Here is a 24,837-nt window from a genome sequence, read left to right on the forward strand (position 1 = left end):
GACAAGAAGCAGAGAGAAAGACAATCAACCCCAGTGAGCTAACAAGCAAAACACCAGAGGACTACGGCACCTGAACATCAGTGAGGAAGGCTCGATTCCAGGAGGCTGTGGGCTGTTTCCTGTTTTCCCTGTCCCCTACCTGCAGCACCCTTATAATAAGGCCCCGTGAACCAAGGTGGCACAAGCCCAAGTTTTTTACCATCTACTTTATAATTCATCACTAAGACACCTACCTTACTCCCTATTTGTTTTTTCCCTTCTTACCCAGAGCAATATTTTTCTCATTCCTTCCTCCCATTTCCACCTCAAGGCCTTATTTAATCTGTCCTCTATACCTGGAATGCCCTTCTCTGGTATACCTCAACCCAATCAATCTGTTGATTATTAAAGGAGGCAGTAAATATCTGGAAAACACACTGAAAGGACCCTAGGAAATGGTTTTAAAAACTAACAGGGAATGGGTGAAGTATACGGTATGTGAATTATATCTCAATAAAGTATTTTTTTAAAAAATGAGCAGGGAAGTTTTTTTCCTGCTTATACAAAAAACAACTGGTCTATGGTGTATTTAGGGCTTTCTAAAGATCTTCTAAATAATTCTTGTGATTGTATTTCAAGAAAAGGCTCAAAATAACTACATACATTTTCTGTTTCCATTGCTGAAACACAAAATATAAAGCTTAACCCAATATATGAGTACAGCAACTGGTAACACATTACTGGAGGACCAAAAAATCAATAAACATTTGTATTCACAAAACTAAAATGTCACACTTACTGGTAACGAATTTAGTCCATACCACTACTGACCAAATGAGGAGAAAATTAATAGGAACAACTTTACATCTTATTTTGAAGGTGGGCTCAATAGCCTTTCTGCCTTAAAAATCTATTTTAATTTGCAGAATACTTTATTCCTTGGAATATCTGCTTTAATATGCTCCAATTTTCATTTTCTTGTCTTGAGGAATTTTAATTAAGGTTGGATTTGCTAAGGTCTCATTTAACAAATAAAGCTATACACTAAGGCTGCTGAAATCCAACCAGAATTTTTTTTCCCCCAAAAGTGAGGAAATACAGTTACTTCCAGGTCTTCTATTCATATAACAAATAGACTATTTCAAGTAATCGCCCATTTTTTTCTTTATTTCATTAAATTGTAAAGTCACCCCCAACATGTAGCAATATTACAGAAAAAGGATTCAGAATAATAAACTGTGGACGCTTTATTTTTATACTATTTCAACAATGGGTATTTTACCTTTTCAGATGCTTGGCTTCATCCTGAAGCTATAATAGTCCCTACACCAAATTTGACTACGTACAGTTTATTTACATACTAGAAATCAGTTGCCTGAGAATTCTGTTAAACATGTTCCTTCTTCAGGAAGGAAGGGAAGGGAAGGAGTCATTCAAAATAACCAGAGATTAATTTTATTCCCTACAATCAATAATTGAGAGGAAATGTTCACCGTCATAAGAATAAAAGAAGACTGAAATCTTTAATGGGAAATTATTATTATTATTTTTTTTTTGCAGTACACGGGCCTCTCACTGCTGCGGTCTCTCCCATTGCGGAGCACAGGCTCCGGACGCGCAGGCTCAGCGGCCATGGCTCACAGGCCCAGCCGCTCCGTGGCACGTGGGATCTTCCCGGACCGGGGCACGAACTCGCGTCCCCTGCATCGGCAGGCAGACTCTCAACCACTGCACCACCAGGGAAGCCTTTTAATGGGAAATTCTAATTGCTTTCCAGGATAGTTATCCTCAACCAATCCAAATTCTCTCCACAGTGTCTTCTACCATGTAAGTCTTCACTTCCCATCTCCGTGTGGTTGGAATAAAGTGACTGAAGTCTAGTCCCGTGGCTCTTTGTGCCACTCTTATGACACCTAGCCCACACTGCCCTGTACCATAATTAACTTTGATAATTAACACCCAGGAGTAAAAAGAATAGGATGGGATGAGGCCCTAAGCTCCAAACTGCTAAAGGCATCCTGATTTTAGTGGAAATTAGAAGAGGACAGATTCTAGACACAGTTGGGTAGGACTGTGATAACATTTTGATTGGATTCAGATGTGACTCGATGGATTGGATGTGGGTGATGGGAGTGAGGGTGGTAATTGGAATAGGAGGATGGGAAAGATAAAGATTTGAAAAGAGAAATCAAGAATGACTGCTAGGCGGTCACAAAGCACCGAGCCGATCTCCCTGTGCTATGCCCATCTCCCTGTGCTATGCCGCTGCTTCCCACTAGCTATCTATTTTACGTATGGTAGTGTATATAGGGGTGGGATAGGGAGGGTGGGAGGGAGGGAGACGCAAGAGGGAAGAGATATGGGAACATATGTATATGTATAACTGATTCACTTTGTTATAAAGCAGAAACTAACACACCATCGTAAAGCAATCTTTAACTCCAATAAAGATGAAAAAAAAAAAAGAATGACTGCTAGGTTAGTGGCCTGAGAACAGCCATACTATTAAATAAAATGAGGAGGGCTGGAGGAGGAACAGTTTTCTGGGCTATCAAATGCAGTGACAGGCTGAATAATGGCCCCCAAGGATGTCCCTGTCTAATCCCCAAACCTGTAAATATGTTACATTACCTGGTAAAAGCAACTCTGCACATATGATTAAGTATGTTGAGATCTGGAGATTATCCTGGATTATCCAGGTGGGCCCAATGTAATCCCAAATCTTTTTAAAGAGGAATGCAGGAGAGTCAGAGTCAGAGGTGTTTATGAGACTATGCAGAAGAATGGAAGCAGAAGGAAGAGAGGAACAAAGATGCTATGCTGCTGGCTTTGAGGATGGAGCAAGGGGCCACAAGCCAAGGAGTGCAGCTGGCCTACAGAAATTTTAAAAAGGCAAACATGATTCTCCCTTAGGCCTGGAGATAAAACGCAGCCCTACCAACACCTTGATTTTAGCCCAGTGAAACTGATTCCAGACTGCTGACCTCCAGAACTGTAGGACAATTTGTAGCAATTTGTTACAGCAGCAATGGGAAACATACATACATGTTAGATTTGAGATGTCTATTAGATATACAAGTAGAGATGCTGAGGAGGCAGTCTGGAGCTCAGAGAGGGCAGGACCAGAGAAAAAAAAATTAGAAGAATCTGTTTGAATTATGGACCCTCTTTCCCACATTACTCTAACCCTGCATCCCAAAAAAGCACTCATGCACAAACACAACATTTTTTTCATGAAATTTCAAGATGGTCAAGAACCTCTATACTCATGGAACCTCTAGAATAGTGTAAGTAATCACAAAGCAGCCTGTTCTAACTCTGATGATTGTTCCCTCCCTAAGGAGGAGGAAACCAAGTAACTCTTCATTTAAAAAAAAAAAATCTTTTTAAAAAAATTCTTTTTCCTAATTCTGCTTATTAAAAAAAAACCCACAATGTTACAGAAATATTTAACACAGGAAGTTCAAATCCCCATGTACCCAGTGTTCATCATTATCACCCTTTACATGTTCTCCTCTTGCTTAAAGATGTGGCCAACACACCTCTGACTCCTTTTTAAATGTTTATACAGATATACAGGTTTTTTTAACCTTGATTTTTTCTTTGATTAAGCTTGCTTTTTAAAATTAGCTTATGATAACAGAAAGCTGGTTACAACAATTGCAAAGCTTCAGAGTTGAGACTTTTGATTCCTTCTATTAAAAATTCCACATAGGGCTTCCCTAGTGGCGCAGTGGATGAGAGTCCACCTGCTGATGCAGGGGACACGGGTTCGTGCCCTGGTCCGGGAAGATCCCACATGCCGCGGAGCGGCTGGGCCCGTGAGCCATAGCCGCTGGGCTTGCGCCTCCAGAGCCTGTGCTCCGCAACGGGAGAGGCCACAACAGTGAGAGGCCCGCGTACCGCAAAAAAAAAAAAAAAAAAAAAAAAAATTCCACACAACTAGGCTAGATAAAAAGAAGGATAGCAGTTGGTTGATCAAAGAAATTTTGTGTCAATGAATTTTAAATAATGAAAACATTTTTGCCTGAAAAATTAAATTCACTAGAGCATCTTCAAAGGCAAGTATTTGGATTTCTACTATCCCCCTATGAGTTCAATGAAGCTATTTTTATTTCTGAAACAGAGAGCTAACATGAAAGACCTAGAGGAGATGGTATTTTTAAAAAATGCATTTGCTTCACATTCTTTTTGTCTGAAGTTGCTGAGTTGGTATCATAAGGAAAAATATGTTAGCTCACTTAAAGAGGGCCAATAAATGACTAGTTCCAAAATGGGCACATTTTAAACTTCTAAAAACAGGTCACAAAGAAAGTAAAACAAAACTGTGTCAACCTGCCTTTCTCTGGAGCCGATCTGGCTTATCCAAGCCCTTCCAAGAAGGAGCAATCCACTGAGCATCAGGACAGGAGCATCCTCAATACTGCACACAGTCAGCTTTGCACAATGCTTTTTATCAAGTGTTTGAATCTCTACAAGTGAAAAACGTCTGCCAAACTATGTGAGTTCATAAAATATGCTCTAGAAAAATCTTTCTAGAAGAAAGATTATATTTTTCCAGCCATGAATGTAAGCTAAGTATAAGAGGACAGACCTGGGAATTCCCAGAAAAAAAAAAAAAAGGAAAAAAAGGTTCAAGGCCATGCTAAGAAATTTGAGCTTTAAGGGGAAGATTAAATAAGACATTGAAAGGTTTTAATACAGAATAACATGATCAGTTTGCATTTTAGAAAAATCACTTCAGTGGTTGTGTAGAGAATGGATTACAGACAAGCAAGTCAGGAGGTAGAAAGGCTAGTTAGTTACAAGGCTGTTGTGCATGGTGAGAGATGCCTGGACAGGGATGGTAGCAATGAGGATGGAGGGAAGGGGACTTAGTCAAGGGCTACCTACGGGATGTATTCAATAGACTCTGGTAACTGACTGGTTAGATATAAGTAATCATGGGGAGGGAGGAAGTTAAGAACTTCACCCAGGTTTCTGGCTGGGGCAACTTGAGTTGTGTCATTATATGGAACCCTGGTAAGACAGCTTAGGGGTGAGAATTATAAGTTAAAAACATCAGGAGTCTATAAAAGAGAAATCCAAACAGATACTACATTCTTACAATGAGCATTTATTAAATATGCACATTGAGAGATTTAGAATATATTCCAAAAGGTCAACGGGCCAATTTCTAGTTACTTGTTAATTGCAGAGAGTTCATGAAAAATATAACACACAAAGAATTCTGAAACCAAGTTTTTGCCATTAGTTTCAGTCTGCTCACACCAGGGAACCCTTAAGGAGGCTGTGGTAGATGACGTTATTCTCAGTGTTCCACAGCTCTCCCTGCAGAAGGATGAGCCAGCCACCCACTCGAGGTACCAGGTGACTTGCAGGGTGTCCTACAGAAGGATTATCCTTCCCTGTACCACTAACACCCAGCTGGCTAAAGAAATGTGCGTAGAAGTAATATATGCCACTTCTGAGCAGAAGTTTTAAAAGCCGGCACATCGTTTGTCCATGGCTCCTTTTCCCAGTTAGGAACTGCTCCTCCAGCCAGGATCCCAGAATGAAGAAGACAAGTGAGGCTGAGCTGTAGCTCACCTCTGAATATACCTGTCATAAGATACTGAGCTTTAGAGGTTGTTTGTAACCACAGCATTAACAAAATATGACAGACGTATGATGGATATAGGTGTTTAACAAATAACAATGTATGATTTGTATTTCCCCTCCTCCAGTTGAAATTTTCTGGTGATCTGCTAAGAAGCAATCTGATGGGAAAAAAGAAATAGTTGGCCCAAGTATCCCAAAACGGAAACAGAGAACTTCTAACCTGAAAGAAAAGCTGATAGTCTGGAGTCGGCAAACTTCTTCCGTTAAGGGATAAACAGTAAATATTTTAGGCTCACAAGCCGTACAGACACTGTTGCAACTACTCAACTCTGCAGATACGGCACAAAAGCAGCCATAGACAATATATAAAAGAATGAGCGTGACTGTGTTCCAATAAAACTTTATTTACAGAAACAGGCAGTGAGCCAGATTTGGTCCACAGGGCAATGGTTTCCAGATCCCTGGTCTAAATCCTTCATATTGTCAATGAGGAATCTAAGACCTAGAGAGATTAAATCAAGGACATACAGCTGGCTGGTGGCAAGCTGAGCATTACAATGCAGGTCTCCTCAATCTATTGGTTTAGAACAGGTTCTGTTGCATCACAACGTGGAGATGAAATACACAGCAAAAAATAAGGCGGAGAACGCTAAGGGTAGGTTTTGATTATGTTAAACAGCTTTCAACAGTGTGGTTATAGATGAGGATTTGCTTTTCAAGTGATTATGGCTTTCATAAAAACAAGTGAATGTCATAAGATGGAATAGGTGAACGAATGATAAATTAGCCAGTGTCTGAAAAATGATCTTCAGAGGAAACGCAATTATATACTTCCTTCCTACTGTCATTTTCTCCAATACTTATCAATCATTTCTTTTATCAACAGGACAGCATTTGCTATGGTCATTGCAGTAACTCATCTTAAGGCAAAACAGGTTTAAAAACATACCACAAAATGAGCAACAAATACACTAGACCAGAAGGCAATTATTTCACATGGTATTTTTCATTTATTTTCCTTTCTTTTAATTTCCAAAATAATAGTCATTGGAGGAAACTGAATACAGAAGTATATAAAGTTAAACACTCCACACCCTCCTCAATTCCACTCCCCAGTGTTAACCCATGACTGATTTATATCAGGAGAGTGCAATAAAGCTACCTTCTCTAAGTCATTCTTTCAGAAACAAAGAGGAATATAGGTTTCCTGACCAGATATCCCTTGAAAATCATGTTTTAAAAAGCAACAGACAGGTTAGGTGTGGTCTGTGGCCTGGAACTGAGAAAAGCAAGCTGCCTATGCAGGGTTTAAATGGAGGGTCTTGACCCCAGCACTGTCACCAGATGAGTGAGGCTCCTCAAATACCTTGATGATGCTACTGTGGGATGTGCAAACACTTCAAAAATGAGTAAGACTATCCATACTTTCTCGTTTGGTATTTTATTGGGAAAACTTGGGCCAATTTGCTCATAAAAAGACCAACAATCCTAATCAGTTTTTCTTTTAATCCATACTTTAGGGACATCAGTGACAGAGAGTAAAGAACTCCAAAAGTCTGTCCTCCATAAAAGCAATTTAAAACTGGCAGAAAACTGGCAGAATCAACCCTTTTTGAACACTGAAAACTAAGCAAAAGCTTTCAGCAACCACCTGATGCACTTAAGCACAGTGAAACACTTAATCAAGGAAAACTAGCTGGGTTTTGGTTGCAGTAGCAAGTTTTGTGGCATTTTAACTTACCCTGGTCCCATCCCCCATTCTCCAGCTCAGTGGAAGCCTTGAAAATAATAGACTGCCCTTGAAAATAACAGCCTACACTCTTGGTACTGGTACCAGTACCAGTACCAGAGGGAGCAGAAAAGACCTCATTCACAAAGAACTATAATAATTTGCTTTGATTTGTCCGGTGGAACCCTGGAAGACCAGCACAAAAGACTTGCCTTTATCTTGCCCAACTCAAAACTCTCCAAGTGCTGAAAAGTGGCTAGCTCGAGAAAGCTTACTGATATCATTTACAGGCAAATAAATATATTTGTTGCTGCTGCATGAGGCAATGGATAATAGCTGGGGCAAACCACAGACTAACCAAAGAAGTTGGGGGGAAAGGCTGAAGGATGAGATGCTTTGGGAAATAAGGGCTTTGAAAAGGTCCCACATATTCCTAGGAATCTAGAAGTCCATGTGCATTCCCAGGGTGAGGGCATGCTCAGAAAGAATCTGAGAGGGCCCTAACCTCAGCTCTGGCTGAACTACAGGCTCTGCACAAGCAGAAAGTGAAGGCTAAGGTTAGTTGTACACTGCTTGACTGAGAATTGAAGGTGTGCTGTGATACACACACAGAGCCCCCTGCAAAGACTGGGAGATTTTTTTTTGGTTCTAGGCATTCATTTAAGGAAAACTCTGTCCAATCACTAGCTGACCACTAAGCTAATGAAACTGAGACTTCAGTGCCTCACATCACACAAAAATTACACACTCTGCAAAATTAGTTCAGAAAAATCACTAGACAAGCAACAACAATCATAATAGGCAGCAATAGCAAACCCTGGGGAGGGAGAAGAATCTGATTCCAGAGTTGCCACCCTGTAATATTCAAAATGTCCAATTTTCAACAAAAAATTATGAGGCACACAAAGAAACAAGAAAGTAATGGCCCATGCACAGAAAAAGAAAAAAAAAAAGCAATCAATATAAACAGTTCCTGTGGAAGCCCAGACATTGGACTTACTAGACAATGACTTTAAATCAGCTATTTCCAATATATTCAAAGAGCTAAAGACACTGTTAACAGAATGAAAAAATAAACTGCAGACTAGGAGAAGTATTTTCATATCTCATATCCAACAAAAAATTTGAATGCAAAATATACAAAGAACTCTTTAAAATTCCATAATATGAAAACAAACAACCCAATTTTAAAATGTGCAAAGATTTGAACATTCTTCACCAAAGATGACATAATGGATGGCAATTAACCACGTGAAAAGATGCTCAACATCATTATCCATTAAGGAGACACACATTAAAGCCACAACAAAGTATCACTACACAACTATCGGAAAGGCTAAAACAAAAACAAAAGCAAACGAGAAAAACCTGATAATACCAAGTGCTGATGAGGGTGTGGAGCAACTGGAACTTTCATTCATTGCTCATAATAATGCAAAATGGTTTAGCACCACTCTGGAAAACAGTTTGGCATTTTCTTGTAAAGTTAAGCATACACTTACATATTACCCATTAAACCAACATCTAGGTACTTAAACCAAAGAAATAAAAACTTGTGTTTATGCAAAAACCTGTATGTTTACAGCAGCTTATTCATAAATACCAAAAACTGAAAATCACCTAAATATCCTTTATCAGGTAAATGGATAAACAAACTGTGGTGCATTAATACAATGGAATACTACTCAGCAGCAAAAGGGAACAAACTATTGACACAGTTAACATGAATGAATCTCCACAACAATGTGCTGGGTGAAATGATTCCATTTATATCATATTCTGGAAAAGGCAAAACTACAGAGACATAGAACAGATCAGGGGTTAAATGGTATAGAGAAGATATGACTGCAAGGGGCAGCACAGGAATTTCGAGGTGATGAAACTTCCGTATTCTGACTATGGGGGTGGTTACAAGAATCTGTACGTGTATCACAGCTCACAGAAGTACGTACCCAAAAGAAGTCACCTTTACTGTATGTAAATTTAAAAATTAAAGGAGAAAAAAGACTGCAGGGCTTCAAATCCCAGCTCTATTTCTCTTTGCCTCGTTGTTCTTATTAAAAACAACCTGACTTTCTGTGTTGTTAAAGGATTACGTGAGTTCCTGGCGTACGCTAAGCACTAAATTGGTGAGTGATCAATAAAATGTTTTGTTCAGACATGCTAAAAAGTTGGTACTTTTAAAAAACCCACTGCAAGAGGAAGAAATCTAGTTTTTAATTAAAAGAGCAAAGAATTGAAGAATATTGGGATTAAAACCCCTAATTCTTCAACACCTTCACTAAACATTCATTGGAAACCTATGAGGTGATCAGTATCAAATTACGTTCTTCAAGGTTTACAGAATCCTTGAGCTTAAGGAGCTACTGAAAGGCTTGTTCCCAGAGCTACGTGGGTATTGGCCGTGATATTTCACATGAAGAGCAAACGCGCTCTAATCAAGGCTTAGTACTCAATGGTGGGTATCACTGCCTCTCTCCTGGGAAGGTGCCAACTTCAAGCTCCTTTTCCCGAGTCGGGGCAGGTCAGCATCCTTAGACTTGGCGTTCGCTGTGCTGCCCTACATCCCATCCATCGTCAGCCGGGTCCATCCTTCCTCGAAAACATCCTTAACATCCACCCTCTGCCCATTCCCCACAGACAGGGGGTTTGGAGCTTTTTAAGAGGCAGCAGCTGCTGTAAGTAACAACGACTCCCATCTTCCCAGTGTCTCCTTCTTTACCTGAAAAGTAGCCTCCTTTCCTTGGCCAAACGTCCAAATCCACACTTGACCTTTCAGAGCCGATGCGACTGGGACCCAAGATGGCTGCGCCCTTGGATGGGGAGGGGCCACTCGCCTCCCAGAGGAGAAACCACCACGGCCAAGGTTACCCTAGACGGAGGCCGTTAGGAAGGACTCCGAGCGCTGGACTTGACATCCATTTGCTGCCCCTCATCCCAAAGCCTGACGCCAGCCGTACTGATGCCGCCAAGTGGCAAACATCTAATGCTCATCACTGCTAAAAAGGCAACAAGAGGGCTTCCCTGGTGGCGCAGTGGTTGGGAGTCCGCCTGCCGATGCAGGGGACACGGGTTCGTGCCCCGGTCCGGAAAGATCCCACATGTCGCGGAGCGGCTGGGCCCGTGAGCCATGGCCGCTGAGCCTGCGCGTCCGGAGCCTGTGCACCGCAACGGGAGAGGCCACAACAGTGAGAGGCCCGCGTACCGCAAAAAAAAAAAAAAAAAAAACGGCAACAAGTAAAGATCTGGCGCGTCAGAGCATATTGCTTCGGTGAGCCACGAGCAGAGTAGAAATTCACTCTCCACAGTTGCCCGTGCATTCGGGTTAGAATAAAATGTAATCAAACGAACAATAAAGACAACATTACATCGTTTGAAAAATTCTATTCTATTTGACAGACATGTATTGAATATACGTGCCAGGCACCGTTCTGCGTTACGGGGCTATAACAATGAACAACATAAATCTTCCCTCGTGGAACTCCTTACTGAAAGAGTGTCCGCATGGAATCTGCCAATTTTACCTTCTCTCCATTCTAAGAAACCTCAGCACACCCCCCAGACCCAGAGTGCCATCTGACAGAATCAGCTGCAGGCGATGCTCAAATTCTCGTGTGGGACCACGAGAAGGGACCAGGGATGGGCCTGAAAAGTTGGCTACTATATACTTTGTCATTAGCCTCTGAGATCAACCAGCATGAGACCCCTGCCCCAAAGGGGCACTCTGTGCAGGACCCTGATTGGCCAGCCTACTTAAGAGTCTCTTTCTTAGGGAGGCTGACTGTATGTAAGAGAAACAAGAGTCAATGATTCGGTAAGTTCAGAAGCCATGGAAGGAGACAGAAGTGAACTGAGTCACCAGAATGGTGGTGTTAGTAACATAAAGAATAACAGCCTTTGCAACTTACAAAGGAATGTTCTCTGGGGGTAAATATTTGCTGTCAGTTTCCTAGAGCTACTCTTATTTCCAAATGACTTCCAAGGCTACTTCCTGTGTCTTCCAACTTACTGGAGTATCCTTATAAGCTGCCTCCCGTCAGCTGAGGTTAGCAGAACAGACCTCCGTTTCTTGCAATCTGAAAGAACGTTAACTATCATATACGTTGCTTTCCAGTTACTTCAATGATAGGTCCTTACATCATTCTTTATGTGGAGTCTTCTTAGGCTATGGATAACTGAGGGACTGAATAAAATCCATGTATAAAATGCATGGTGGATCCCATTTATTTATTCTGTTTGACTAAAAGGCATCACAACGTAAATTACTTATGATGGAAAAATATTACGGTTCAAATTACAAGAAAGCACACTGAAACCACTCAACATCACATTTTTTAATAGGACACTAAGCCAGTGAGTCTCACCTCACATAGAACTCCCAAAATACAGTTCTCTAGATACTATTCCAAAAGTAATTAATCAGGAAAATCTGAGCGTGGGGTCATGAGTATAGGTCTTTTTAAAAACTCCTCACTTAATTCTGATGCCCAGCCAGCACTGAGAACCCTGGCACTGAGATAGAGGTAACTGAGTACCTTGTAACTCAAAGTGTGGTCCAGGGACCAGTAGCAGCAGCATCACCTGGAACTTGTTAGAAATGCAAAATCTCAGGCTCCACCCCAAACCTACTAAATCAAGATCTGCAGCTTTACAAGATCCCCAGGTGATCTGTAAGCATATTAAAGTTTGAGAAGCACTGTTTAAAGATCCCATTGCTACAGAAATGCAAGAAATACCACACCACGTTTTAAAGTTGAATGCCTCAAGAAGAAAGGAGAAACAGGAATAGAACAGCATAACAGATAAAATGTTTGTGATATTAGGCATTTCACATTATTAAGCATCTAATTAAGAGTAATATTCAAACACAAGTCTGCACCTTTTAAAACTCGAAATACCACGCCTTATTCCAAATGAATTTCACTTACAAACCACACCTTCCACTGGCAAGAGTTATACCTCAACGGAGTGACACAAATCTACCTTATAATCTCCAGATAGCTCATCTCCACTGAGCTAGTGTGTATTAAGGGGGGGGGGGGGGGGGTCCTTGTGAGGAAATAAAGAAACAAGGGTGGTGACAAAGCAAGAAAGGGTCATTTACATGGGTGGCCCCATGCTGAGGGAGCGGCCTTCCAGTTTTTTGTGAACACCTCTGTACTAGTTTCAAAGGACTCTTTGGAAATGGTGATAGTTATTCTCCACATGTGCAAATGTTTTCTTCTGTGCCTTGTTCTTGGCCGGCTCTCAGAAAAAGCATTTACCTTTCTTCCAGGATAGCGATTCCTTGATTAATGTATCTTCAGAAAACAACACTCCGGTACACTGAAGGCAGCCGTATCGGAAACAAACTCTGAATCCTACGCAGCAGCCCCGGCATGAGTTATACGCTCATCAGTGGTGCCACTGAGAATCTGCTCGTATGCATATCAGAGCAGGACAAAATCACCTCCTGTCACAGCTTCTATTTATTTGTTCCCTGAGAGGTATTCAGACCTGGCACTCAGCAAAATGACAAAATCAGAAAACTGTTTTCAGATTCTATAGGTTTCCTTTGCAGTACCCTTAAACTTGTCCAAGTATGACCATGACCCTCTTCAAGAAATGTACATCACTCATGAGAACGTGACGTTTAAAAGCGTGTTTCCCATAGTAAACTTGTATTTAGAGAATGAATAATTCCCATTCAAAAGATGCAAAAAGGGAGGGGTCTTTAAGTTATTTGTCCAAGGTCACATTATAATAAAGTACAAAATAGCAACAAGAACCTAGGTAACCTCATGTTAACAAAAATAGCCTGGTGGTAAGGAGAGAGAAATATGATCAAGTCAGAACTTTTATCAGTTAGGAATTGCATTCAGCTGCTAATTAAAAGACCTAAGAGAACAGTGGCTTAAATAAGACAGAGTTTATTTTTTCTTAAATAAAGGAGAAGCAGGCAATCAAAAGTTCATATGATGACTCTATTACCACTGGAAACTGAGATTCCATCCATTTTTCTGCTCCACCATTCTCAGCGCTTGGCTTCCATCCTCAAGATAACCTCATGACCAAGGATGGCTGCTGTGAGCCACACACCCTTGTTCCTGGTAGGGGGATGGAAGGTGATAAGGGCAAAAGGATATTCTGTGCAGTTGAGTCCCCTTTAAAGAATTTTTCTAGAAACCACACTCAACAACTTTTTCTTGCCTCTCATTAGTAGGCTGGGTGAAGCAGTTTCACAGGTGGGTACCTTGCCACAGTCATCAATATAGGGTTCCACTGACCAAGGAAGACGAGAATAAATACTGGCTAGGAGTCTGCACAGAATCCTACTCCATAGCTTTCTAGCTACGTGACCTTGACTAGATTATTTACCCCTCTGGGTAAACACCCCCTCCGGTTTCTCATCTGCAAAAATGAAGGAAATCATCCCACATATCTCGTAAGGTTGGTACGAGGACTAAGTGAGGAAAATACATGGAAAACAATTAGAATGCCACCTGGGACCTAGCACACAATAAATATTATCTCATTATTGTTTGATTATCCTAGTCCAGGGCTTTTCCAAATTCCTCTCATACTCGAACTTCCTCTCCATTTCCAAAATTGTACCTGCTGATACTCTAGTGTGAGTGAGTCTTAGTCACAGGTCATCTCAAGTTGGATACTCATTTCATGCCTTCCTTTCTAATTATGAAAGGAAGCGCCAGACAGCAGCACACATGGGATATTCTGGACAGAACTGGGTGGAGGAATTGAGCTTACAGTCCCCAAAAGGCAGGGTCTAAACACAATCCCAAGGCAGATGTTTGGAGAACCTGAAGAAACTAAGGTGAGAGTAAAAAAGAATGATATCTCCTGTGCAGAAGAATTCTAAAAGATGTATGTAGATATTCTACCCCCAAGGAGGTGGAGCCTAACTCCTGATTCCCTAAGTGTGGGTTCTGCATAGTGACTTCCTTTACTTCCTACAGTATGGGGGGCGGGCACGGGGAGTGGTAACCTTGGCCTAGAGAAACCTGAAAAACACTCCCTCAGCCAGGAGATCAGAGTCAACATCAACAGTTATAAATGGTGTTATTATACCCTTAATATGTGGTTAAAATGGTACTTTACCTCCCAAACACCCAGAAGTCCAGTCTAAACATGAGAAAAACATCACACAAATCCCCACAGAGTAACATGCTACAAAATATCTGGTCAGTACTCCTCAACACAGTCAAGGCCATCAAACACAAGAAAAACCTGAGAAACCATCACAGCCAAGAGGCGCCCGAGGAGACACAACAGCTACATGTGATGTGGTGTCCTGGATGGGATCCTGCAGAGCAGGAAGACATTAGGTAAAAACTAAGGAGATGTGAGTAACAGGGAAATCTGGATGTGAGGTAGATGGGAACTCTCTGTACTATCTTAACAATTTTTCTGTAAATCTATAAAACTATTCTAAAACAACAAAGTTTATTTAAAAAAAAAATAAAACAATGTTTTACTGCCTGTACACCCCTCCTCCACCATGCACCCATCCCCACCCAAAGGCAAGCTTAGAGTCCCTAAAGGTGAGGCCTACAGCTGCTGAGGGGCAGGAATGGATGTTGAACCTTCATACAAACGAGGGGGCCGGGCCTCCTTCCTCCCCACCTTAACGCTGCTCTTTGCTCTGAAGCTACTAGACATATATTTTCATCTTGTACTTCATGGATAATACTTTCATCATACCTATGTCCAGTATTATAAACTCCCCCAGAACACATCCCATGTTCTCCACTGATGAAGTGAAGTGCCCATCTTGAAAGGCAGGTCCCTGCGGCACAACTTAAGCTAACGTGACTGCCTTTTTCCCAGTGAGGCGACATCTTGAGTGTGGCACCTTGGGCTTTTCCCTCAACACAAGAAGCCCGGAGAAACACCCCCTAGATCGGACCCTGCACACCGGCAGGCTTCTGTAAACCGAGTCAGAAGTTATTTTCCTCCTCATCCCCTAGAATCATAAAATGTAATGTTGGAAGCCTCATCCTTTCAATTCATAAGGCAAAAACTAAGGCCCAGAAAGATGCTGTAAATTGCTGGAGGCTAAAGCTAACTGAGAGAGACCCAAGAGTTCTCAGGATAAGACTCTAAGTACCATTAAATGTAAAGCTGAAACGATCTGAGGGAAAATAGTTGCCCCCAGAATGTAACATGCCAATGACCTTATAGAAGCACTGCATGAATAGTGGCAAAATTAAAAAAAGAAAAAAAAAATGAAGGGATGCACCCTGGTTAAAAAGAGGATGTAGAGTCATCAACTTACCTTTGATTTGTTGAAATCACTTTGAACACAAATAGTTATGTCACAAGAATGAGCTTTTCATTTGTGATGATGAAGAAAGGGTAAACATCAACGACAAGCCACGTTAAAATAGTTTGTATGGTGCAAGGAATGTCAAATGAAGAACTAGTCTCAGTCTTTTGGGGTCTTGTAAGATTCATATATTTCAAAAAGATGTATGAACTCCAAAGCAAAGCAACTACATTTGATTAGAAATGGTGAAGATGCAGTTTTAGCTCCTTTTTCTCTGCCAACCTGAAACCCCATAACTATTGCCAAAGGGAGAAAAATGTAGACTCAATGAAGCATCAGATATTTTAACAAAAATATACATAAATAAACACTAATAACTTTATAGGAAGTATTCACTACGTGCCTAGCTATGTTCTAAAGGTATTACATATACTAATTCACTTAATCCTCAAACCCTATGCAACAGGTTTTATTAATATTCCCACTTTACAAATAAAGAATGGATGTACAGAGAGGTTAGGTAACTTGCACAAGGTCACACAGTAAGAGGTAAGCCAAGAAATGAACCAAGACTGCCTGGTTCTCTTATGCTAAACTCCACTTGCTAGTCACCATGGACTACTTTATACTCTTATTTATTTCTTTAAAGTATATTAGTCCTACCTTCCTTAATTCTATGACATGTTCTTTAAAAGCAGGGAGCCTATTTTATATAGTTCTTTGTATTCCTTGTATTTTCTACACCTGACAGGATAACTAGACAGGTCTTCTAAAAGAAGTTGGTGAGTGCAGGATTTTCAAACAACGTGTATATATATCCATAGTTTCTATGGGACTTAAAATAACTTCCTCAAAATCAATTAGACAACTTTGGAATTCTAATAACAAAAACTGTAAGATGGTGGCCCAGAAGAATTAATGCAGTTTGCAAAACTACACAACTTACTAGACAGAGCCACAAACTCTGGGCCATATGACCTAGCATGCTACGTGAATCAAATTAAGGAAACGACAGTTTGCGCTCCCCTGTTGGCGCAGTGGTTGGGAGTCCGCCTGCCGATGCAGGGGACGCGGGTTCATGCCTAGATCCGGAAAGATCCCACATGCCGCGGAGCGGCTGGGGCCGTGAGCCATGGCCGCTGAGCCTGCGCGTCCAGAGCCTGTGCTCTGCAAGGGGAGAGGCCACAACAGTGAGAGGCCTGCGTACCGCAGAAAAAAAAAAAAAAAAAAAAGAAACGACAGTTTATGACTTGAAACACCCAAAAGAGGTAACTGAGGTGCAGCTATACCTAGCTGTATTCTTTTAGATTAAGTCTTTTAACACTTCTGAGGCTGAATTTACTTGTCTTTAAAATGGGAATAATAAAAATGTACCCTCTTCCCTCTCAGGTCGTTGTAACAATCAAGTTCCATGAGGCTGTGAAAGCCCCTCCTAAGCAGAAAAGCATTAAAGTATTTCTAAAATATAACAAGCAACATGCAGATAGAAACGTGTGGAGCATTAAAAGCAATTGACTTGTACTTGCAGCCAGTGGGATAGCTTGGAAAAACATGGACTTTCAGGTCAAAGAGACCCGGATTCAAGTCCGCATCTTGCCATTTACTAGCTGCGGGATCTTGAGCTAGTCACTTAAGTATTTTTGAGCTTCAATCTTTTTTTTAAAATTTATTTTAAAATATGTATTTATTTATTTTGGCCACACCAGGTCTTAGTTGTGGCATGTGGGATCTTCATGACAGCATGTTTAGTTGTGGCATGTGTAGTTGCGGCATGCAGGATCTTTTAGTTGCAGCATGCAGGCTTCTTAGTTGCAGCATACATGTGGGATCTAGTTCCCTGACCAGGGATCGAACCCAGGCCCCCTGCATTGGGAGCACCGAGTCGTACCCACTTCAACTATAAAATGGAGAAAATAATACCTCCCTCACAGGCGCTAGCATGTACGAAGTAACTGGTTCATAAAGAATACAAAGAACTTTATTCTGTGACCTCATACTGACAATATTAGTTATTTTACTCAAAACACACTGGAGAAGTTATATCTGTTCTTCTAGCATTTACCATAAACACATCAACATATAGAGAGAGTACATTTATTTAGTATTTACTAAACCCTATTAAGTGCCTACCACTCTTCCAGGCGATTAAGGGAGGACCTAGAATTTTGTATTCCCTGCCCTTTGGAGAAACAATATAAAAATGCTGTAGGTCAGTCAGAGGTTCTCAGACCCATTTGAGAGTCTGAAGAAAGCTATGGCACCTCTCCACAAAGAAAGTTAACAAAACTTTAGGAGACAATACAGAAGATATAGGAGAATATCTTCATGACCTTGGGGTAGGGAAAGCATTCTTAACCAAGGGGGACAGTGAGGGGAGGAGGGACACTAACTACAAAGAAAAAGATTCATAAATACACCTACGTTAACATTACAAATGTCCACATCAAAAGAAACCACAAACAAACATTTTTTAAATAAACCACAGAGTGGAAGCAGATTTTGGAACACATGCAACCAACAGAAGTTGAGATTCCTGAGCAAGTAAAGAACTCCAACAAATCAATAAAAAATAAGCAAAAAGTGTGATATGAGAATACAAAGAAAAGAAGTTACAGCTGCATGCAACAATAGGGATAAATCTTACAAACTTAATATGGAGTGAAAAAAGAATGACACTAAAGAATAATTACAGGATGATTGCACTCATAAGAAGTTGTAAAATAAGCAAAACTAAATAATATTGTATAGGGATGCACAGATAAAACTGTACAGGTAAAACTGCACAGAAAAGCACGGGAATAAAAGTAGTCCCCTCAAGGGGAAGGAAGAAGCCATGACTGGGAGAGAGTAGAGTTTGCTTCGGAGAAATGATAATATTCTATTTCTCAACTTGGGCACAGGTTACAAGAGTTTTACTTTATGATTTACAGGTTTTATACGTTCTCCTGAACGTACATTACAAAGTAAAAAAACACATTTCCACAACCACACCTAAATTTAGCATGGAGAGAAGAAGTTCACAGACTCTCTCAAGTCCATAAACCCTAATTTTAAGGTGTCAACCTCTGTGAGATCAAAGAAAAACGGAAAATCTTTAGACTGTGAGGTGGTGGAGGGAGGAGGGAGCGGATGAGAACAGGAAAAAGTGAAAGATTAGAAAGATGTTAAAAAGAAGAAACATGAAGCCTCTGGGCCAGTTCCTACTTTCTCACTTGGAGAGAGAACATCCAGCACAAAACATAACTAACAAATGCCCAAGCTTGGTAAGGAATGCGATGGAGTCTGAAAAACACACGGGAACTAATGAGCAGAAAGAGGAGCACAGCTTGCAAAGAAATGTAAACTATTAAATAATGTGTCTCAAAAGAAAGAAGCCCGATAACAGCCAGTTTAACTCTCTGCCCACTCCATAATATCTCTGCCCCTCACCCCCTAACGGAGACAGGGTACACTAAATGGTTAGAAACTGCAAACACCAATTTCTGAGTGAAAAAGGACACTGTGTCACGTATCAGCAAAATATTATCATGGAACTTAGAAAAGCTTCTGGTAGCCTTGGGAAATTAAGGAACTGGGAAAAACAAGTTACAAAATGCCATTTCCACCAGCCTTGGAATAAATACACATATTGCAACTAAATGATAAAGATCTATCTGGATCATATCTAGTCTGACCTCGGGTACAGCTCTGCACAGTACCTAAGTGAAGCTTTTTGCTGAAGATAAGAGGAGTCCAAGGCATGTTCAGATCAGTAATTTAACAGAGGAACATCTTTGTAAAGTTTTTTCATTGTATTCTTGCAAGAATTATTTACTCATATCCAGCAATTACCCATTATTTCATTAGGTCTGGGTTTATACTGAACAAAACTATCAGTTATCTTCAAGACAGCTGGTGTTCATGTGGTTAGTCAAATGCCTCCTTTCGATGGAAAGAGTAACGGGCAAAAGGAATTATTTTTAAGGCTCCAAGACTGACTATTTCTTCCTGTTCCACTCAAACTCTTTCCTTTCATCCCATTTTCTACCTCCAGTTGTTCCCCACAGACCCATCATCTTCTTTTAATTCTTCAACTTTCTCTTAGGTTAAGGGAGCCACATAGAAAAGCTGCTCCATGGCTGGGTGGAATGTTCACCATATTCCACTTTCTAAAGGGGCGTTAATGAATGTTCCCATCTGAACCTTTCTCACGGCCTTATCTCCCTTTTATTGTCACCTCCCTAGGTTTGTTCTTCCCTCTTGTTTTAGGATACCTGGCTTATCCGGTGGGAACCAAAGACCAAAGAATGTGTCCTCTCTATTCTGTTTAATTGAAAAGCTGCCCAGGAAAGAGGGAAGGGGTGTGGAGCTACACTTATTTACTCTTCCACTTCTGCGCCAAACTATTGATCCGCGCCGCCTTTGCGCACCCCCAAAACACAAGTTACAGGCCCAGAAATGATCAATCCAAGTGCATCGCCTTTTGGAAGGCTATATTCTGGACTGGGGGTGGGGCTGGGGGTCATCAAGTAACTCGAAAGCAAGTCCTATAGAAAGTAGGTGAACTCGGGTGTCTGGGGGGTGGGAGGACAGTCACAGGTCCGAAGTTCAAGAGGCACCGAAACCCGCCTGGACGATTAGCATGTGGTTCGACCCGGTTGCGACAGCGGAGGCAAACCTATCGGGAGGAGGCATTCTCCACTGGCCTCTGACTCATCCAGAGATAAATAACCACCCGGGCCACAAGTTCCAAGCCAGCAGCTCGTGGATTTAGTGTGCATGGAAAATTTGTAGTTTCGGCTCCAGGGCCACTAGCAGGTAGAGACAGGTTTGAATTTCCTCGGGCTCGGCCGCAAAGTTCGGATGGAGATAGAAAAGCCACTCTCCCTCCCGTTCGCCTCCTAGAGTTAAAGGTGCCAGTCCCCTCCCGGCGGGCGAGGGAACCGCCGGCGTCCGGGGCAGGACCTGCGCGGCCCCGGGACGCCCAGCCCTGGGTCCCCGGTGCCCCGGTCCCCCCTCACGCTGTCCGCGCCCCTCACCTGCGGCCGAGTGGCCCGACAGCGCACGGCCCCGGGCGCGGCGCGGGCCCCCGAGCTCCCGGCGCTCGTGCAGCTCTTCGTCCTCGTCCTCCCGCCGCCGGCCTTCAGCCATCGACGAGCTGCGGGCCCCGCGCGCCGGCCGTCAGCTCCGGGCGTCCCGCGCCAGCAGCCTCCGGGCCTGGGAGGAGGCCCCAGGGGGGAGGAGGCGGAGGAGGCGGCAGCGGCGGCGGCGGCGGAAGCGGCTACCCCCGCAGCTCCACCTGCAGCCCGCGGGGGAGCGGCCGGGCGCGGGCCGAGCAGGTTTCCCCGCCTCCTCGCGCGCCCCGGCGGCCTCCTTCTCACAGCTCTGCCTCTCCCACTGTCTTCCCCCTTCCTCTCTCCGTTAGCCCGCCCCGCAGAGCTGGAGTCGGGATCGGGCGGGGTCTGGCCGGGCCTCGCCTCCTCGGGGAGGGGTTACCGGCCGCCGAGGCTGCCCCAGAGCCGCACGCGCTGCAATCACCCGCTCCACCAAAACAAACATGTACAAAATAAATAAACCGGATAGGAAGGGGGGAAAGAGGAGGCGGCCTGGCCTCTTCCTGCCCTTTCACAGTATTCCGGTGTTAACAGGAAACCCATTTGCTTGACACTTAAACCAAAGGAGGAGGAACCTGCCGGTAGCCGGACTTGGAGAGCTGGGGCAGCTGGAGCCTCTGTACTTGGGAACAAACTCGCTTGGAGTTTGGTAGCGCCTCCGCAGTTGGAGGCTTTTTTCTTTCCCTCTCTTTTCGCCCTTTCAAATCGAGCCTCTGGGCAGAGCCCAGAGGATTTTTAAGGCAGTGAATCGACTCTGTATGATACTATAATGGTGGATACATGTCATTACGCATTTGTCCATTCCCACAGAATGTACAACAGGGAGGGTGAACCCTAATGTAAACAAAAGACTTTGGGTGATTATGATGTGTCCGTGTAAATTCATCAGTTATAACAAATGTACCACTCTGGGGGGGGGGTTGTTGATAATGGGGAAGGCTGTGTAGGGGTGGGGACAGGAAGACATGGAAAATCTCAATCTTCAGCTCAGTGTGGCTGTGAACTGGAAGTGCTCCAAAATATAAAGTCTAATTTTAAAAAAGTACATCTTCTTCCTTAAGAGCCCGGGACCTGATTATTTGCAGAAAGGCAATTTGGTGAAGTGACAGAGCAGTGGCTCTGGAGTCAGAAGCTGTCACTTGAAGCACTTCCCTAAAGCTGAAAAGATTGGGGTAAGAAAGTTATTCTGTGTCTCTGTATAGTACACGTCTTCGGTTCGCACTCGCACGTACACATTTTCGCACAGAGAGGGGCAGATTCTCACATCTCGGAAAAAGATATCCAAGATGCAGGCAGAGACGTTGCCCGGACATGACTCCGTAGGACACTCCCCGATGGAATGAACAGGCCTTTATCTTCAGCCTCTTGCTCTATTTTTGAAAGCTTGTGAGAGCTCCTAATGTTCAGCATGTAAGAGAGAAAAAGAGAGGGAGAAACGGGTCACTGAAAATAGAATCGCCAGCCACACCTGAGCGCTGTCTCTTTGCCTTTTTAATAGTGCTTGTTGCTGCCAGAGAAAATCTTTCTGCTTTGAGGCAGAAAAGAACCACGATCGATTTTGTGGAATTGTAGTCAAATTCACAAGTGAAACTTTACTGCATAAGCAGTTAAATAAGTAGACATCCGGACCACTTGAAGTTAAACTAGAAAGAAAAAAAGGTTCTGGACCTTTAGGGTTGTTTTCAGTGTTTGGGTATTTGTCACTTACCTTAGAGGATAAGTCATTTGGAAGCCCCTACCCTGACAGCAGCCCAATTTCACAAAGCTGTCATTCTCCACTATTCAGTTTCTCAGTTTGAAAAGGGCCGAAAGTGTTCTGAATGTCCATCCAATCAGAGCTTTAGGAACCCATGCCCTTTCGAGGTGTAGGCTCAAGCTGACTTTCCATTCAACAAACACTTATGTAACTATTGTATGACAAATACCACAATAAGTGCTGTGGGGAGATTCAAAAGAAGGAAAGAAATATTTACTCTGGGGCCCTATGGTAGGTGCTTTTCACATAGGTTTTCTCATTTTCAATGAACAAAACATATTTCCTGTCCTCCCCTGACAGAGGGGGGCCGATCCAGTTTACCACAAAACAAGGCAAAATTTGGTAAATTCTACAATAAATGTATAACCTTAGATAAGAGTGCCAAGATAATTCAATAGAGAAAGAACTATCTTTGCAAAAGAGAAAATCTGAACTCCACTTTATACTGTATAAAAGAATTAACTCGGGCTTCCCTGGTGGCGCAGTGGTTGAGAGTCCGCCTGCCGACGCAGGGGACACGGGTTCATGCCCCGGTCTGGGAAGATCCCACATGCCGCGGAGCAGCTGGGCCTGTGAGCCATGGCCACTGAGCCTGTGCATCTGGAGCCTGTGCACCGCAACGGGAGAGGCCACAACAGTGAGAGGCCCGTGTACCGCAAAAAATAAATAAATAAATAAATAAATAAAAGAATTAACTCAAAATGGATCATAGATCTAAATGTAAGCGCTAGAATTATAAAGCTCTTCAAAGAAAACTTCAAAGTAAATTAAATTTAAAAGGTTTAATCCTTAAATAGGACTAAACTCTTATGACCTTGTGTTAGGCAATAGTTTCTTAGAGTGTCGCTTATACCAAAATTTGTAAGTGACAAAAGAAAAAATAAATTGGGCCTCACCAAAATCAAGAACTTTTGTGCTTCACAGGACATCATCAAGAAAGTAAAAAGACGACTCTCAGAATGTGAAAAAATATTCGTAAATCATATATCTGGTAAGGGACTTGTATGCTGAATATATAAAGAACTTAAAACTCAAAAAAAAAATTAGCCTAATTTTTAAAAGGACATTCTCCAAAGAAGATATACAAATGGCCAATATGAACAAGAAAAGATGTTCAACCTTATTAGCCATTAGGGACATGTAGATTAAAACCTCAGTGTGATACCACTTAACACAAACCAGGATGACTAAGGTAAAAAAGATAGACGATAATGTGTTACAAGGATATGGAGAAATTTCAGCCCTCATACACGGCTGGTGAGAATGTAACATGGCACAGGCACTTTGGGAAACAGTTTGGCAGTCCTCAGAAGGTTAACCGTAGAGCTACCCTATAACACAACACTTCTACTCATAGGTATATACTCAGGAGAAATGAAAACATGTCCACACAAAAACTTGTACCTGAATGCTCACAGTGGCATTATTTATAATAGGCAAAAAGTAGATAGAACCAAATACTCATCAATTGGTGAATGGATAATCAAAATGTGGCATTACCCATACGATGGAATATTATTTAGTCATAAAAATGAAGTACTGATATATGCTGCAACATGGATGAACCTTGAAAACATTATACTAAGCTTAAAAAACCAGAGATGTATGGCCCTGTTTATATGAAATGTCCAGAAGAGGTTAATCCATGGAGAAAGGAGGTAACGTAGGGGTTTCCAGGGACAGAGGAGAATGGGGAGTCACAGTTAATAGGTATATTATTTCTCTTTGCTGTGTTGAAAATATTTTAAAATCAGATAGTGGTGATGGTTGCACAACTCTGAATATACTAAAGGATGAATTTTATGGTATGTAATTATATTCCAATAAAGCTGTTTTTTTTTTTTAACATCTCTATTGGAGTATAATGCTTTGCAATGGTGTGTTAGTTTCTGCTGTATAACAAAGTGAATCAGCTATATGTTTACACATATCCCCATACCTCCTCCCTTTTGCATCTCCCTCCCACCCTCCCTATCCCACCCCTCTAGGTGGTCACAAAGCACCGAGCTGATCTCCCTGTGTTATGCGGCTGCTTCCCACTAGCTATCGATTTTACATTTGGTAGTGTATATATGTCCATGCCACTCTCTCACTTCATCCCAAAGCTGTTATTTTTTAAGAAAGGTATAACCCACTCACGGTGAAAGCAAGAAAACAAGGACCAGGGAGAGGACTGCACTCCGAAGTCATCATACTGAACTACAGAAACCAGATAGGAGTTACAGGCAATAACTGCTTAAACATATGAAAGAAAAGGAAAGGTGTGGCCAACTGGCAACTCAATAAATCTGTCAAAACACCCCACCCATCCCAGTGACACAGCAAGAGCCAAACCCATAGAAGGAAAATATTAATGAAAATCCACAGCTAAGAGTAGAACAAGATTTGCCCTCAAAGCTTTAAGGTATTAAGA

The 24,837-nt window shown here is 42.1% G+C and overlaps 1 protein-coding gene across 4 annotated transcripts in view; it reads right to left on the minus strand.

Moving 5' to 3' along the window:
* SH3D19 (SH3 domain containing 19) overlaps positions 1-20,968 on the minus strand; it is a 192,616-nt gene extending 171,648 nt beyond the window's left edge. For all 4 annotated transcript variants that reach the window (XR_009519507.1, XM_060012135.1, XM_060012136.1 and 1 more), the window contains exon 1: positions 20,594-20,968. Coding sequence is in view for 3 of the 4 variants with exons in the window: in XM_060012135.1 (XP_059868118.1) it covers positions 20,594-20,705 (112 nt within the window). In the remaining variant the exon portion in view is untranslated. The remainder of the gene's footprint in view (positions 1-20,593) is intronic.
* Between the last annotated feature and the right edge of the window lie 3,869 nt (positions 20,969-24,837).

This window comes from Delphinus delphis, chromosome 5 (genome assembly GCF_949987515.2).
Source record: "Delphinus delphis chromosome 5, mDelDel1.2, whole genome shotgun sequence".
Lineage (NCBI taxonomy): Eukaryota > Metazoa > Chordata > Mammalia > Artiodactyla > Delphinidae > Delphinus > Delphinus delphis.